This window comes from Plectropomus leopardus, chromosome 21, assembly GCF_008729295.1.
Source record: "Plectropomus leopardus isolate mb chromosome 21, YSFRI_Pleo_2.0, whole genome shotgun sequence".
NCBI classification, from domain to species: Eukaryota; Metazoa; Chordata; class Actinopteri; order Perciformes; family Serranidae; genus Plectropomus; species Plectropomus leopardus.
This window is the reverse complement of record NC_056483.1, coordinates 756,727-773,929: the sequence shown is the minus strand read 5'-3', so window position 1 is coordinate 773,929 and position 17,203 is coordinate 756,727. Positions and strand designations below refer to the sequence as shown.

At 37.6% G+C, this 17,203-nt stretch overlaps 3 protein-coding genes across 5 annotated transcripts; 1 reads left to right on the top strand and 2 right to left on the bottom strand.

Moving 5' to 3' along the window:
- Window positions 1–2,043: 2,043 nt before the first annotated feature.
- Window positions 2,044–4,829, bottom strand: LOC121960956. Its single transcript, XM_042510861.1, has 3 exons — window positions 4,069–4,829; window positions 2,946–3,928; window positions 2,044–2,751 (listed from the first exon to the last, which is right to left on the bottom strand). Exons 1-3 carry the CDS (start codon window positions 4,827–4,829, stop codon window positions 2,399–2,401), a joined length of 2,097 nt encoding a protein of 698 aa, XP_042366795.1. The 3' UTR covers window positions 2,044–2,398.
- Window positions 4,830–8,764: 3,935 nt separating this feature from the next.
- Window positions 8,765–11,134, bottom strand: LOC121960395 (GTPase IMAP family member 2-like). Of its 3 annotated transcripts, none has more exons than XM_042510065.1 (5): window positions 11,073–11,134; window positions 10,450–10,894; window positions 10,246–10,334; window positions 10,065–10,115; window positions 8,765–9,621 (listed from the first exon to the last, which is right to left on the bottom strand). In XM_042510065.1, the coding sequence occupies exons 1-5, from the start codon at window positions 11,080–11,082 to the stop codon at window positions 8,996–8,998; spliced, it is 1,221 nt and encodes a 406-aa protein (XP_042365999.1). In that variant the 5' UTR covers window positions 11,083–11,134; the 3' UTR covers window positions 8,765–8,995. The 3 variants fall into 3 exon arrangements, with proteins under 3 accessions (XP_042365999.1, XP_042366000.1, XP_042366001.1); XM_042510066.1 differs by having other exon boundaries at window positions 10,246–10,304; XM_042510067.1 differs by lacking the exon at window positions 10,065–10,115.
- Window positions 11,135–11,257: 123 nt separating this feature from the next.
- LOC121960400 (GTPase IMAP family member 9-like) lies at window positions 11,258–12,506 on the top strand. Its single transcript, XM_042510071.1, has 2 exons — window positions 11,258–11,298; window positions 11,455–12,506. Exons 1-2 carry the CDS (start codon window positions 11,280–11,282, stop codon window positions 12,162–12,164), a joined length of 729 nt encoding a protein of 242 aa, XP_042366005.1. The 5' UTR covers window positions 11,258–11,279; the 3' UTR covers window positions 12,165–12,506.
- Window positions 12,507–17,203: the final 4,697 nt, after the last annotated feature.

Genomic DNA, 17,203 nt, shown 5'->3' with positions numbered 1-17,203 from the left:
AGTCTCATTTGTTATCTTTAAAATGGAAAAAAAGACCAATGAGTTTAGAGTGTGAGAAAATATTTTTGATAACAAATGGAAAAAAATTGATTATCTACAACAAAGTGGAAAAACCATTTGGACTAATTCCTCCTCCTTGGATTAAAGTCTCACATGCTGACTTCAATTTCTTTTTTTTTTTTTTTTTTTTACTTTTTGTGATAGGTATTATTGATCACAAGCAAGAAAGCAATAATAACTTTTTTTATTTCATTATATCATTTACCTTATTTTACCTTCTACATGGTTCATATTTTGATAACAGTTCTTTTAAAATATTAAAGGTTTTTTTTCACTTTAATTTATCTATTTTATTTATGTTTTATTCCCTTTTATTTGTGGTTTCATTGCTTTTGTTGTTTTTGGTATATTTCTCTGTAGTATTCTATATTGACATTTTGCATCCTGCATCTCGCCTCACTTGTGTTCAGTGCCACTGTCTGTCTTTATGTCGTTGTCTTGCCTTCTGTGTATCCTATTTCTGCTTTTGCTTTGATTCTCAAAGCACTAAAAACTGTTTTTAATGGTGCTACATAAATAAAGTCATTATTATGAGGTGTGTCACCCAATATAATAACAAACAAAGATAATGACAACAGTCACAGTGCAGGTTAAATATTACTGCAACATTTTAAGTTGTAGGGATTTACACACACATATACACATGAAAAGAGAAACAATATATAAATGAAAATAAAGAGAAAAAGAGTGCTCACCTAGATGGCTGTAAAATAGAGAATCAAATAACTATAAGCTCCCGTGCACTTTTTATTTTCTCATATGATATTAACTTGACCACTCAGATCATCTTTTTTTGAAATAGTTTCAGGTTGTTTAACTCGAACAAATCATGATGCCGCCTCCTCCACCTGCTGACAGCTCAGGTGAGAGCACGAGCAGACGGTCAGCTCTTCACCTCGTGCTCCAGTTTTATTTAAGAAATGTTAAACGGCATCAGTTTGTCCAAAAAAAGCACACACAAAAGGATATAACACGAGCCAAACTGCTAAAATAAATGTAATTCTGCAGCCAGAGCCAGCAAGGGCAAGGGTCGGCAAGTTTATTAAGCCCCGCCCCTTCTAAACAGCCATTGGCTGACAGCGCGACACCGTCAGTATGTTGCGTTCAGGGTAATCGGAAATACGAAAATTACCTAAATTATTGTATCAAGTAATTATTGTTTTTTTTCTGAACACATGATGTAGGTTTATTGTCTGAGTTTGGTTTGCGCTGCATAATGAGCCACACCTACGACGATTTTCTGTCACAACAGACTTGAATCTGGATTAAATTTCCTAAATGAAATGTGTACTCCAATGCATTTCAACTAAACGTTTTATTTTCTTACGACAAAATTGGGAAAGAAGTGGCAGGCGAACAAATGAAGGAGTGGGAGTGAGTGAAAACTGGATTTTGTTCTTTTTAAAGAACAATTTGTAAAAATAAATAAATAAATAAATAAAAAGCCTTTTTTGTTTATGGTAATGTATGCTCCATTTTTTTATTTGTTACAAAGAAATAAACGTAATGATTCTCAAAATTATTTTTTCATGAACAATATTCACTTTTACTTTCAATACTTAAGCATATTTAATATCAGAAAATTACATTTAAGGATTTATTACAGTAAAAGGTGACATTTACTTCTTAAAAAGTCATTTTCTGGCAAAATATATATATATATATATTATATATATATATATATATATAATTTAAACAGAGGTCTTTTTGATAAGGACAAAGCTAATCTCCATGTTGGCCTACAAAAAACATAATTCCTGTGGAACTCTATATGGCCAAGTGCAATTTCAATATTACATAAGCTGCAATTTCCTGATGAATGTAAAATGTGTCACAACATAATACAGAGACTACAGAGATGCTACAAACCAGAAATCATATTACAGATGATTAAGGGAACATGCGTGTTTGGTACAGCAAAATATCACATTGTCATCATTAAAAAAAATTTAAAAATCTGTGAAGAAGAATGCAAAAAAATATACTTCCAACTAAAACTGCGAGCCATATAACAGATGCACAATCTATTCAAAATAACTGCAACGTGATTTTCTTTTTCTTTTGCATATCACGCGGGTGTAGCAGTAACTCATGTCAGCCAGCAGGTGGCGCTACACCTCCTTAAGGTTTCCTCTCATGTTCAGTCTGCACCAACAGATCAGGGACTGTCCCCGAACCACATGAACTAGTTCAGAGCATCATCAACAGGAAGCACAGTTTAACCCACCAGCAGCTCTTTGCCCGTCTCTTATATTCACACACTGAACCTTTGACAAGATATTGTGTTAAAAATATGTTGCAGAAAAAAAACTGCATGGCATCACCTGTTCATGTAGCCTCAGATGAAGCCCAGGTGTTCACAGAGGAAGGGGTCGGCCTCACAGAGGAACTCAATCATCTCTGAACTGGCAGCCTCACCTTTCTTCCTCACTGTGTCGATGACAAAACGAGCTTTGTCTCTTGTGTTTGGCATCACGTCCGCTGACTCCCTCTCAGGATCAGACATCACCTTTTTCTCAAGCAGTTTGTCCAGCAGACTTTTGAGAACAGGTCCTGATATCCCATCGATGAAGCTGCTCCGTCCGTCCAACAGCTTCTCATGAGGAGGCAGATTCACAGCGCTCTGCCCACAGGACCGTCTTACTCCAGTGGAGGAAAGACAAAACTCGTCTTTCCCAGACACTGAGGGAGCTGTCGGTGTCACTCAAAAAACAGCTTGATGTGTTTTCATGGTATTTTCTAAGATCACCTGGAATGATGGGAAGTAGTTGTCGTAGTTGTCAGAGTCAAATTCTGCTTCTTTTGGTTGAACTAGAACTGAGTTGTCCTCAGGACAAGTGGACAGAGTGTATTCCTGCTGTGGGAGCAGCTTACAGTGTGGGGACGTCTCGATGTAGCTCTCATCTCATCTCCAACTAACTTCTTCCTGGTCCGCAGGACATCCCGGAGCGCCACGTTCCTCGGCAGCAACAACACATTGAGGAGGGATGTGGGATCAGGATCAGCTGGGGGCCTGTAGAACAGCAGGACCAGCGCTCGGACCGGGACAGGTGGTGAGTCTTCATCCTTGACGTTACCGAAAGCGGAAAACCCCGTGATGTTTATGATCACGTGAGTTTCTGTTATCTTGTGAGGGCTGATAAACTCAACGCCCTCATCGTTCACATGAGCCACTGACAAGAAGTCACATCCACCTGTGGAGCGGATCTCACAGTGAGGGACATGAAGCTGACGCACAGACTGCTGCTGCAGACACTCGATGTCAAACAGGGGTCCTGCGGGCTTCTTGTGATGCTGGGCCAGCAGCCTCCTGTTCCAGGGGACAATCCCGTAAACCACGTCCCCTGCTGCCTCCATGTCAAACAGCAGGCCTGTCACCCTGCACTGGTACAGGCCTGGGCAGGAGCACTGGAACCAGTAGCTTTCATCGTTTTCATCAGCTCTGATTTCAGGTGTGAACTCCTCAAAGCTGTTTGTTAACAGCACGTCAGGTACGCTCTCAGCTCGCGTGAAGGTCTGCGTCTCTTCAGACGTTATCTGACTCAGTGAAGGCAGGCTGTGAGAGCGAGGCAGGCAGCCGGAGTCTCTCCTGCTCCTGAAGCATTCTGGGGATTGTAGGAGCTGAGATTGGGCTGGCAGGGTGGTTGTGACTGAGTGTTTCATGGCTGTAACAGCTGCATCTATTTCCATCAGAGCATCCCTGTCAGCTCCTGGTTCTCTTTCAGACACACACAAAAGCTCGAATGCGTCTTGTGTTCTGCTTCCTTCAGTACTGACAGTCGAGTCCTGGAGGACTGTGGGTCTGTCTCGTGGACATGGAGGAGCAGCAGCGACAGTCGGGGCTGTGGACTGAGAGGAGGTGGGCACACTGGAAGTTTAGGCCAGTGTTACTAAAGCTGGGGGCCACCTTCATCTGTATCTTTTTTATTTGGAAGATGTGTGTAAGGGTCTGACAAAGGAGGAGAACGTAAACAAGTGCGTTTACATTTACTAGTTTCACCACCAAACCAGAATCTATCAGACGACTCATCTCCTTCTTTTTCTCTGAGGCATAACGCATCAGAGTCTGAATCATCATCGTCACTGGTGGAGAGCTGAAGGATGGAGGGACTGGCTGTTGTATTCAGCTCCATTTCCCTGGGATTATCTGGACTAGTCGAGTCGAGTCCTGATGTGGAACCTGCTGCAGAGGAGTGAGTTTTTATCCCTCCTTTTTCTCTGAGTAGATCAGCTAAAGGTCGATCCAACATGTAGTCGGGAGAATCTGTGACCGGAGTCTTAATTAGGGAGTCGATCTTACGTTTTCTCTTACTTCTGAAGCTAGGCCAAGGCTCTGAGGCTTTGGCGAGACTACTCCTTGGTGCACCCACTGAATGAGGTATGTTGAAGGGAGGACCGCCAAGCGCAGAGAATGATCCAGGGCAAAGCAAACCGTGATCCTGTATAGAGGATGTGTCACTGGAAAAAAAAGGTCGCCCCTTGTACTTAACACGTTGAAGATGAGAGTAACGCTCCCCATCGTCCTTGTCAGACTGAGGAGATACGTGTGAAAGAGACTCTGTGTGAGACCCAAGACTTTCATAAAGTTCCTCATCCTGTGTGACACTTGATAAACGGGACCGTGTCTCTGGCTGAGTATGGCGCCGTGGGCTGACGGGGGAAGAGTGAGAAACATCTCCACAGATCCTGGACAGAGCTCTCCTGATGGCTCTGGCTGCCCGACTAAAACAAGATTCATCCCTTTCTGTTCTTTCAAGCCTCGCAGCCATTTTACCGCGTTCAGACGTCAGTGGAGCTGAATGAGCAGCAGAGGCCAGGAAATCACACAGCTCGTTTCTCCCCGCGTTTTTCTTACTCAATTTAACTCAGATTTTTTAAAAATATGTTGTAATCTTCCTGCAGTTGGCTCCTTTGTGTTTCTCGTGCTCCAATCACCTGAAATGAAATTATACAAGTTAAAATCTCCTACAAATATTTCAGTTCGTTCAACAAAATACAATTCCCAAAATAACCAAAATGATAGCCTAGTTTACTAGTTTACAATATGTTGTTGTAAAAGAAATTGACGGGGTTAACAAAACAAAAATATTATATTCTCTTTATCTTAAAAACACTGGTGGAGCCAAACACTTTTACTCAAGCTTGCTCTTGTATAATCGCATTTTTTCCAATTTTTTACTTCACAGCATTTGTACTTTTCACTTCACATCTATACACAGTAATTTAAACCTTTTTTTGTTTTGCAAATTTAGATTAATGCATAACATAAATAAACAAATAAATTATATTTAAACATTTGAAATTAGCTACAACGTAACCAGCCACAACATTAAAGTGAATGACAGATTGATGATTCAAATATTAAATTGAGTAAATACAGTTTTTAGTTGATTATACACTGAAGAAAACATACTTATTATATTATATTTGAATTTTTCATAATACCTCCCTTAAATCATATACACTGGACCTTTAAGTAAGAGTCAGAGTTTTTCCTTCACCCGTTTCTTTTCACTTTCTCCAAAACTAATAATAATTATAATAATAAAAGTTTTCAATTTAATTTCAATTCAATTATAGAAGGAAATAAATATGATCACTTAAATTAAGTCCATTAAAACAATATGAGCTCCAAATAAAAGAGTGATAGCTGGACAATAAGGTCAGTTCACTCTGGTTTATGTAAAAAGAGGAAGCTGTTTAACTAATGCAGAGAACTACATGGCACTTAACAAGAAGACAAAAAGGAAATGAAGATGAATTTGGGTCAGTGAAGGTTAAAAACAACCACCAGGAAGTAAAATGAAACAAATGTTAAAATATTTTGAGTTTTGAATTAATACTGTTTTTCACTTGTTCATTATCACAAACATATAAGTTTAAAAGCAATAGTTACAGGCTAATCACTTATTTTATGCAACTACCAGTAGAAATACAACAATGTAGGAATACTCTGTTACAAGTCAAAGTCCTGCATTCACATTTTTACAGTCATAAACGTATGTAAGAATTGGCATTAAAATACACTTAAAGTAAGTTAAAGTGCTTATTATAACATTGTATACATTATAACATCCCATTTCAGAACCATATATTAGATTATTATTATTAATGATGCATTTATGTGTATATGACAGCTGGTAAAGGTTGAGCTATTTTGCCCAAGAGATTAATGATTTTGCATTATAATTGATATATTGGCTATTGAATTTTTATTAATCTGAATCTGCAAAGTAAGCAAAAATATCATATAAAAACAGTGGAGTAAAGTAGCAGTGTGTAAATACTCACGTAAAATACAAATATCTCAAAATTGTATTTTAGGAAAGTAATAAATGCACTTCCTTTACACTTTATGTTTAGTAAAATCACAAACAAGACAAATTATAAGTTAATTAGGATGTTAATACATCAGTTTTGTCTCAGACTTACCGGTGAGCTGCACGGTGACTTCAGTTGTCAAACATTTAAAAAAAAATTCAAATCTCAGAGATGGTTGGAGAGTCTGCGCTCGAAAAAATAAAACTCAACGAGCTGAATTTGAACAAAAAAAGCTATTTTGGATCAAACATGTAAGCAAACAGACACCTGCAGCCTCGTGTTATTTAACCAGGACAGCTCTGTGGTTTTCAGGTGAATTCCAGTTCATACATAATGTCAATGTTGGTCTGACGTTGTGTATGTGTTAGAGTGCCGCCTACCACGTTCACTTACAGCACAGCAGTGGCTCCTTAAAGGTCATCAGGCAAACAAGTAAGTATAACTGCACCATAAATCAAAATCAGAGAGCTTTCTCCTCCTGAGAGTTACTATTAAATAAATGAGTGTCTCAGTCAAATAAATGTTTTCAATGCATGCATTATTTTTATGGTAATGTTCATGGTAGTGACCTGTTTTCTCTCACTTACATTTCTTGATACTGGCTATGCATACAAAAGACAAAGAAAAAAAATCAAAAAATGAATGGAAGTCTCTTATTTTGTGTCTATTTTTGGTCCTTCTCACTTTTTTTGGTCATTTTGTGTCTGTCTGTGGTTTTTTGAGTCTCCTTGTGCTCCTTTTTAATCTAAAGTCATTTTGAATGTCTTTGTGGTTGCTTTGCATTTTTGTTTCTTTGTAATTTTGTGTCTCTTTGTGGCTGTTTTTGTCTCTTTTTGCAGTCATTGAGTCTGTTTGCAGTTGTTTTATGTTTCTTTGTGGTTATTTTTACTCTGTGGTTGATTTGAATCCTGTAATCATTTTAAACCTCTGTAGATGTTTTGCTTCTCTTTGTAGTACTTTTCTGTTTCTTTGCTGTTATCTTGTGCCCCTTGTTTTTTTTAACCTTATTTTAGGTGTTGTTAATACTTTTGTATTAACAACACCAATATTTTAGAGTTTGGACAGTTTGCCAACAATTGCTCCACAGTGATAACTGTGCTTATGTTAAATGAAGACCTGGATTTCACTCTGAACCACAAACATTGCCCTCATGGTGGCGCCAGAGTAAAAGTCAAAGATCAGAAGTCATCAACAGCTGGCAGGTCTCAAAGATCTTTGGAGGATAAAAGTAGACAAAGAAATAATCTTTAAATTCAGACAGATCAGTGCTTGGATGGCTGGTGGTGACAAAAGAGCCATTCAGGTGACAAAATGTCAAAACTGAAAACACAGTGGTAATAATTAATATAAACATATTAGACAAAAAATGAGATTTTAAATTTAAAATGTGATTCAGTTAAATAAATTTAAAAAGTCATTCTTTAATATTTGGATGCTCCAACATGGTTAGATGTTATTTAACACAATGAAAAGCATGAATATTAATCTATATTAGCAGTGAGGTTTGATATAAAATGGGCTTTAAATTTTGGACTAAAGGGACACTTGGGATCATATACAAAATACATCAACTAATTATCAGTTAATTTCACATTTGTGCTAAAATGATAAAAATATAATCAGATATACTGCACCGGACTTTGTCACACATTTCCATTATTCTCTGTTAACATACAAAAACATAAAAGTATGTCATACAAGTATATAAGTACATGCAATAAGTACATTCAGCCTGTTTTAAGTACTGTAAAAGTATGTTATATTATATTCATACTACTTTTTACAGCTACTCGTACTTTTTACTCTTCTACATTTATTTATCATTTTTCAAATGTATTTGTTACGACTTTCTTGGGGCACATTAGAACTTGACATTAAAATGTCCAGTAGATGGTGATATTTCACTAGTTTTATTTTACTGCAGTTGAGGCTGACTGTTGATCCTCTAGAGTCAAAATACAGCAAACAGAAGGAAAATATAAAGTTATGAACAGAGAAACATTGAACATTTTAAACAATTACTGGAAAAGCTAACCAATTTCATAAAGAAGACTTAAAAATGGTTGGAGAGAGGGGTACAGACAATATAAATACCCCCCCCAAAAAACCTCATACATAAATACATGATACCTTTCCTTTATTTAAAAAAAAATGTAAATAGATGAGTGGTATTTATTCATCTTTCATTAGAAGCTAGACAGAGATTTAGAAACTAAGCATCTCTGTCTAAACATTTAGGGTAACATTTCCCTCATGTCCTCTAAATCTATACATGTACTCGTTCATAATGTCTGTATCTGTGCAGCTGTAGGATACGTATTTAATCAGTGTATCTGACAGGATCTGTGAGGTGGAATTACCAGAGACGACAGAGGCATCGAGTCTACAACATGACTGGGTTTTATTGGTGAACGTACTTTACGCTATCGCAATTATAAAAGGTAACTAAGTGAGAAACAGAGAGCTTTTATACAGTAAAGACATACATTTGGATGATTTATCAAAATCCATGCACCAGTACCAAAGAAACATGACAATTAAATCAATCCCCCATTGAATGCGTCACACCTGTTTAACATCCGGTTCCAGGTATTGAATCATTTCAGAGTGTGACCTATTTAGATTTAGAGATTAGACTCCATAGCCAGTGGTTGGTCTGATCTGGTGTTTCATTGAACACCGTCGCCACCATCTTCATAAGCTCGCCCACCTGATCTGAACGCGAGTCCTTGTTCTCAAAAAGAACACACCTTCTGTCACACCTCTCGACTATTTTGTTGAGCTCAGGCTGGCATTCTTCCAAAAAATCCTTTAAGCTTATTTTGTTGCGTTTTAGGTCATCTCCACGAGTAAACAGGATGACTGTTTGTTCTCGAATTCCATCACCAAAAGCTTTTTCTAACTTTTTCAGTATGTCTCTTTCACCGTCTGTGAATCTGCTGACATGCATCACAAGTACGTACACACATGGGTCCTGCTGACATAGCTCTTTGCACTTCCTCACAGTTTTGTCCTTAAACGATGATTGAACATTATCATCAAAGATGTCGGGCGTATCAATGACACGAACATGCCTACTGCCTATCCTGGTTTCTGCCTCTTGGCACTCTGTCGTGACTGACTTTGAACTGGCTGTTGACGTGAACTTTTTCTTCCCCAGGATTGTGTTCCCACTCGCACTCTTTCCAGTCCCGGCCATCCCTAACAGAACAAGGTTCACTTTGGCCGAAGCGTGGATCCCTGAATTGATTAAGAAGAAAACAGACAGTTAAAGATTACTAATGTATGAAAAACTTGTCATGGTATGGACAGAAGTTCAACATTTTATAGTTAGAGTTTACTAATGTATCATGGTATGGACAGTGGTTACAGCAGCCACAGCTCAGCTCTGAGCAGAGTGTTGATTCTTTACCGGACAATAAACGGACTACAGTATTTCTAGCAAATTTTAGTACCGGATCTGTGTGCTCGGTACATTAACAGAGGGGCGACGAAAGGCGGGAACAGTTCCAAAAATACTAAAGGTACTATCTACAACTTCTCACAATGAAAACACAAAAACAAGCATACCGAAGTTAATTGAAATGAACTGACCTGCTGGTGTAAACTCAGCTTACTGTCTGAATTCAGACACTCGTAAAAAAAAGAAATAAACAAAAAACCAAAAAAAAAACGGGACTTACTTTTTAAACTCTTCTTGGGGTCAGTGAATTGCTCTGTGCTATTTCTGTCACCTAAGTAAAAAGGTCAAAAGAGTTTCTTTAAGTTTCTATAAAATCTTTCACTTTTATGAAAATGACCCTTCACTAAAAACTACACATTTGACTGTGAGATAGTAAAATGCAGCGAGAGGTTGAGGCTTACCTGTCATCTCCATCGGAGCGTGCGGTGTTGACATATCTGGTAAAGCATAGTCAGGATGCCTGAAGTGAGGAGGCAGAGTTTGTTCATCTCTGGTGTGAAAGTATACAAACAAATTACAACAGTCCCCGTGAAGACTACATTTAGTAAATACTGTACATGTACCAGCATACACCTGTTTATATACACGTCTCCTTTCACTTTTACCTCTTGTCAGTTGACATTGGATGTTCGTCTTGGGCCAGTTTTCTCAGTTTGTTGAAAACTTGCTCTATGGTGTAGAACTTGAATGGGTAAGAATCGGTCTCTTTATACCTGAGGGGCAGCACAACGCTGAACTCCTCTGTGGGTCTTTGAGTTAAACTGTGCAGCATTTCTATCTGTTGCCACACTACTTCCGATGAAAACCCGTCCTCTACCACCAACAAAGACATGTCATGGTGTCGATAATGGTACAACTCTCTTATGTCTTCACATGCTGTTTCCAACTTTGGTGTACACACGACCACATATGTATCATTTTCATATATCTCATTTTTTCTCAGATTTTTTGGAGGGGGTGGTTTAGATAAATCTCTCCCTAGGATGGTGGTGATTAGGGATTTCTTCAAAGAACTTCCACATCCCAGGACAACGACTGAAATCTTCTTACCTGAAAACAACAAACAAAATGTCTTTTTTTCCCCTGATTCATACATTAAAATATCTTAAATGTGGTTTAATTTAAACATGACTATAAAAAAGTGCTACAATTTACTCAAAAAATGGTGTCGTACTGATAAAAAGCAGAAGAAAGGTGCTTGATAGAAAATAATTAGTGCAAAACTTACTGTGAGACATGGTCTTCGGATCCAGAGCAGCAGAATACAGACGGCTGTGTGGTGTGTGCTGACTGTGCTGCTCTCTGCCTGTTTTATAGGGAACTGTTATGCAAATGTTGTAGGCGTGTCAGCTCTGTAGCTACCATATAAATGAACAACAGCTTAAACTTTACATAAATCTCATCATCTTCGTTGAGACAACGCTGCTGAGGGAAGATGGGTTCAGCTCATTCTGGTAAGACTCAAAACAACAGATTTTGTTTTATCTGTATGTAACTCATTTGCCGTAAAGTGTGTCACAATGTGATCGTATTCACTGAAGTATTTGTACATTGAGCAAATGACTGATACTTTCAGACAGCTTTAACAGAAGTTATTAAATCTATTGCAGGTCCAGATTTGAGAATCGTGACTATTGGAAAAACTGGTGTGGGCAAGAGTGCTGTTGGAAACACCATTCTGGGTAGAAAACATTTCAATTCCCGCCCCAGTTCAAACTCAGTGACTGAGACCTGTGAGAGAGGTGAGACAAGCTATGGTGACAGAAAGGTTACTGTAATAGACACACCAGGGATCCTGGACACCAAGAAAACCCCAAAATTCATCCAAACAGAAATTGTGAAATGTGTCGAAGTCTCGTCTCCCGGTCCTCATGTATTCCTGCTGGTCATTCAAGTCGGTCGATTCACCACAGAGGAGAAAAACTCTGTGGAAGCCCTGCAAAAGCTGTTTGGTCCAAAAGCCAACCAGTACATGATCGTGCTGTTCACCCGTGGTGATGATCTTGGAAACCAGAGCATACAACAGTATGTAAATACTGGCAGTGAAGATCTTCAACGTGTCATCCGAAGCTGTGGCAGCAGATTCCATGTCTTCAACAACAACAGTACAAACAAAAATCAAGTGATGGAGCTGTTTAAGAAGATCGACGACATGTACGCTGCAAATGGGTCATCATACTACACAGACGCCATGTATAAAGAAGTGGAGGAAAAACGACGCACATCAAACTCAAGTGTTGTTATATATAGCTTCCTAGAAATACTATTTGAACGGGTCGTACAATTCTTAGTCATTCTTGGAAGAGACCCATTACCATGACCAGTAGCCTAAACACATCGTCAGTATCCAGTTAGAACTGGACAGCTTCTGCACCATGTGAGAAAAGATATAAGCATGGGCACAGAAACTAACAGTACTGACAGAGCTGTATTGTTTGATATTGACCCCAGAGTCAAAAAAAAGAGTTTTAAAGAATAACAGTAGAGATCATACAGGCTGTGGGGTGTTACTAATACTCTGTTCTTTTATAATTTCCTAATATGCATAATAATGGTGGATTGGTATGTTCATACTTCATTGTAAACTGTTTTTTCGCTTCCTGAAAAATGATTTGATTGGTGATTGATTAAACATGTATGCCACAAGAAAAATGTTATAGAAAATGTGGGTGAAATAAAAACCTCTGAAAAATCCTCAGGATTGATAAAGTGTCTATTTATCAATTGATTGATCTATCTATCGCTCTATCTATCTGCCTATCTGTATCTGTCTATCTATCTATCTTCTACTCTGGATACAAACTAAACTTAGCTAAAGCACACATTTCAACAGTAAATTACTACCCATTCCAATTATATGACAATAAAATAGCCTTATTGGGTTTCTAAAACAAATAACATACAATTAACAAAATGTATAAAGCCAGTTCTATCAAAGTGGATGAGGACATCAGGAGGAATATTGAGAGAAGTTCAGGAGTAGATACCTAAATAATGAACCCACTTTAAGCTTGAGGACTCTCAACATCCTCGTGTTCAGTATGCACGATAATATCGGCACGTCAGCGGTATCGACAGATACTGGCTTTACAATTATATCGGAACCAACAAGCTGGTTTCTGCCATTATGAGATGTTATATATTGGCATATGCTGTCTAAAAACCCAATATCAGGCATCCCTACCTCACATACTTAAAGAGAGCCCTGTTGGAAGAATATAATTAGATTAATCATACCAACCAAAATTAAATTATCAACAGCTCAACCATGTTGAAGAAGATGAGGGGCAACTAATGTAAACCGTTTCAATGTATTTTGGCTTTGTGATGAAATTACAGTTTTGAGTAAGCGCTTATGTGGGTATTTAAAAAATCCTGAGCTATGATATACCTAGATCACATATAGTACGATTCTGAAAGTAAAAAACTGTTGTTGATCTTCAGTCTCTGTTAATCTTTGACAGAAATGTCCTACCTTACAGGACTGCATAATCATATTGTGAGGAAGTGCATCAATAAATGTGTCAGTGACTTTTGAACACAGTCACTGTATTTTATGGTTTTATTATCTAAAGTAACTTTTTAATTATTCTTATCTGTTTTTTTATAACTTTCTCTTACAAAACAGTAAAAGTCAGGTGTTTGACCACTCAGCAAAAAGCTGCTTTCTAACTTTCAGTTTACCACGCTGACTCCAGTGGTGAATCCTCACTGCTAATATTCAAGTTTAAAGCATGTGCAACGATCGAGGAGAGCACTTCAGCAGACACCAGGATATTCAGAAATCACACACTGTACAATTCTGAAAGTAAAAGATTGTTGTTTATCTTCAGTCTCTGTTAATCTTTAAAAGAAATGTCCTGCTTCATAAGACTGCAGGATAACACTGTGATGAAGTGCAACAATAAATGTATGAGTGAAATAAAGTCAGACTCCAGTATTTCTGGCTCCTGAGGTAAATCCTCACTCAGTGACATGCTAATATTCAAGTTTAAGCATTTGCATAATGATTGAGGAGATTGTAAGAGGAGAACTTCAGTAGATACCAGGATATCCTGAGATCACACACTGTACGATTCTGAGAGTAAAAGATTGTTGTTTATCTTCAGTCTCTGTTAATCTTTGAAAGAAATGTCCTGCTTCATAAGACTGCAAGATAACACTGTGAGGAAATGCAACAATAAACGTATAAGTGACTTTTGAACACACAGTCACAGCGTTAAATGGTTTTATTATCTAAAGTAACCTTTAAATCAATCTTATCTCTTTTTTTTAACTCTTTTAGAACAATAAAAGTCAGGTGTTTGACCCCTAAACAAATGGCTGCTTTCTAACTTTCAGTTTACCAGTCAGAGGATAATTAGATTTAACATTACTCCCAAAATTACAAGCAAATACTTATCAATAGCTCAAACATGTGTGAGATGATGAGGGACGACTAATGTCAACAATTCCAGTGTATTTTGGCTTTGTCCTGAAATTGTACAATTTTGAGCAAATGCTCGTATGGGTCTTATAAAAATTCTGGGCTATGATTTACCTACACCACACAGTACTGTACTTTCGTGATACGACAGGAGAAACAGTGTGAAGAGAAGACAGATATCTATTGAAAATCTTGTTGGCAGGTTTTAGAAAGGCTGTCGCAAAAAGACAGAACAAAGCAGAAGCACCAACACAAGATGAATGAATGAAAAATGTGAATGAAATAACTCGTAGGATGAGAGCTCAAGAGGAGTAATGTCGAGAGAAATTGGAGAAATGGACAAAATTTACACGTCAACAACACGATAAGAGACTGGACCACTGAATATATCACGGGAAGGAAAAGGTTGTGTGAGACAGGACAATACAAGTCTAGTTAGCTGACAGCTGAAGCATCTAACAGCTAACTAAAGTTACCTGTGTGTGGTTTCCCACCTTGAACAGCAGACTGTTGTGGTTCAGCTGAGGAAACATCCAGTAAAACTGTCCCGGGACAAATTCATCCAAGACACGTTGCTGCTGCAGTTATTTGATGTCATGATTTACGATTTTATGTTATGGAGTGCTGTCCTGATCTGGACTACATTAATAACTTTGTAACATGCATTTAAATAACATAGTTTTCTTCTTGCTTTTTGTTCTTTTTCTACCAGACATTTCCCCCTAGCTTTTTCAAAATATTTTTCTACATGTATACATTTTTTGCAGTTTGTAAAACATTTCTTTGCAAAGTGCTCATTGCCTTTTCCCTCCCATGTTTTTGAAAGAAATCTGACCAATTTGCTTGGTGCTAAAAGGTTTAAATACTTGTAAAATGCGCCTGAAAGCAACACAAGAAAGGTGTTGTTACTCCAGCTTTCAGTCTGTGAGTTTGAGCTCTGCAGACTGACGACTAAAAACCACACAGAACAGCAGCTATAATGTGTGCTCTGACATGTGACACACAGAGCTGTGCACTGTCTTTATGGGCCTACATATTCAGTCATCATCACCATAAGAAGCCATTTAAAGCTGATCTGAGCTGAGCTTGTTGCTCATCAACCTCCGCTGCATCCGTCAAACAGTCGTCCTCACAGGACGCTTCGTTCACTGACATTTCAGGATGCTGTGATTAAGTTTTAGAGGTAAAAACTCACCTGTGTCCTTCGACCTCTTTGTGTCCATGCAGCCAGCTGTCCAGTCATGTCAGATCATTGTGGTAGGACAGGGAGGACAAACCGTCTTCAGGAAGAATCAAATATAATCACAATGTCCTCAAGTGTGACTGAAGCTCGTCCTCCTTCACATCGTCCATCTGAAGACAGCTAGCGACCTAAAGAGAATCACATTCATGTGCTCAGTTAGCTAAAGACCAAATTAGCTTGGTTTAATTACCTGTTACTAACTAGGTTTAGTTTGGGTTTAATTAGCTCACAGTTATAATAAAGTTTGACACACAGAGCTATTTAGGCTCTAAAATTCAGCTGTCACTATCAAAAACCATCAAAATTCATTAAATTAACCATCAAAAACCATCAAAATGAATATGGGGTACTTTTACTAATTAAAATAGTAACTGTGGGGTAGAGTTATGCTCATATGTCAGTTTTCAATAATTGAGGACTTCATTATAAAGTCGTCTTGGTAGGTGGTTCAGAAATATCAAAGTCACATGTTGAGACCAAATTCCTATCATTAATGTGCAGCACATGCATTTATGAACGTATGAAAGACATTCACCCGTCCTGAAGAGGACATTAGTGTTCCCACCTGTCACTAATGAAGTGTTTTTGCTGCCATGTACTCTTAGAGTGCCCTCCACTGGGCTTCAGGAAAAACTGCACCGTAATGTTGTGCCATGTTAAAACAAATGTATTATTATTTTAATAACTTTATCACTTCTTTTAATTATAGACCACGGTCTGAGTATTTATCAAGGAATAAAGATTTTTAATTATTACAAGTGTCTCCTTCATCCTTGACCAGATGCCCATGATGTTTGGGAATAACTCAGGACAAAGGATTTAGAGCACAGTGATTTAAGCTGTTTTCTCACGTGTCTCAGGGCTTCACCTGCACCTAATGACGATGTTTAGATTTAAAGGACATGAATTGAATGTTATCTAAAATCTTTTGATGGAGTGGACTTATCTCCTAAAAATGACTTTTGAGATAAATAAATGACTATTAATCTATTTAAAGATGTTTTAAAATATAAGAAACATTGAAAAAACACACCAGAATGAAAATAATTAATAAATTAAATTAAAATATTTTTTAAATATCTCTTTACATGTCTGTCTTTTAAATTATTTTTTTTCTGTGTCAATATTCCCTCTTTTATGGAAGCCCTGTGGGGGAAGTGAGGAGCAAGTTTTTTTTCTCTGGTGGTCCATTTTTTAAGTCCAAAAAAGAATAATAACAATCGAATAATAAGACATGCATGTTGTGTTTAGAGTGCAGAGAGAAATGAAAAGTCCCCTGGTGATGCATTTCAGCCTCTTGTGGTTGAAATGAGCATTACAAAAGGAAATGCTTAAAATTAGCCTTATTTTCCCCTCATCTTCTTTTCATCTCACGCCCCCAAAAAAAGTTTTTCCCAATTTTTTTTCTTGCTCAAAAAAAATGTTTTTTCCTTGCCCAAATGTTTTTTCTTGCCAAAAAACCCCAACAAACTTTTTTTTACTCGCCCCCCAAAAGCCATTCTTTCCACTCTCTTTCACACATGAACAAAAACATTTTTTGGACTTAGAAAATGGACTACTAGAAAAAAAAATTCCCTCTTGCTCCTCAGGGCTTCCATACTCTTTCAATCCCAAATTTATTTTCGAAGCCAAAACTCATATTGTCACGGTCATATACATACATTCATATATATATATATATATATATATA

Excerpts from the sequence above, each read along its gene's own strand:
- LOC121960956 (XM_042510861.1), bottom strand. The coding sequence starts at position 4,829 with ATGGCTGCGAGGCTTGAAAGAACAGAAAGGGATGAATCTTGTTTTAGT. Across the intron at positions 3,929-4,068 it reads GAGTCGTCTGATAGATTCTG|TGTGCCCACCTCCTCTCAGT; the intron begins GTTTGGTGGTGA and ends CTAAACTTCCAG. Across the intron at positions 2,752-2,945 it reads GATGAGAGCTACATCGAGAC|CTCCCTCAGTGTCTGGGAAA; the intron begins GTCCCCACACTG and ends TGACACCGACAG.
- LOC121960395 (XM_042510065.1), bottom strand. Across the intron at positions 10,335-10,449 it reads CCAATGTCAACTGACAAGAG|AGATGAACAAACTCTGCCTC; the intron begins GTAAAAGTGAAA and ends CTTTCACACCAG. Across the intron at positions 10,116-10,245 it reads CGCTCCGATGGAGATGACAG|GTGACAGAAATAGCACAGAG; the intron begins GTAAGCCTCAAC and ends CTTTTTACTTAG.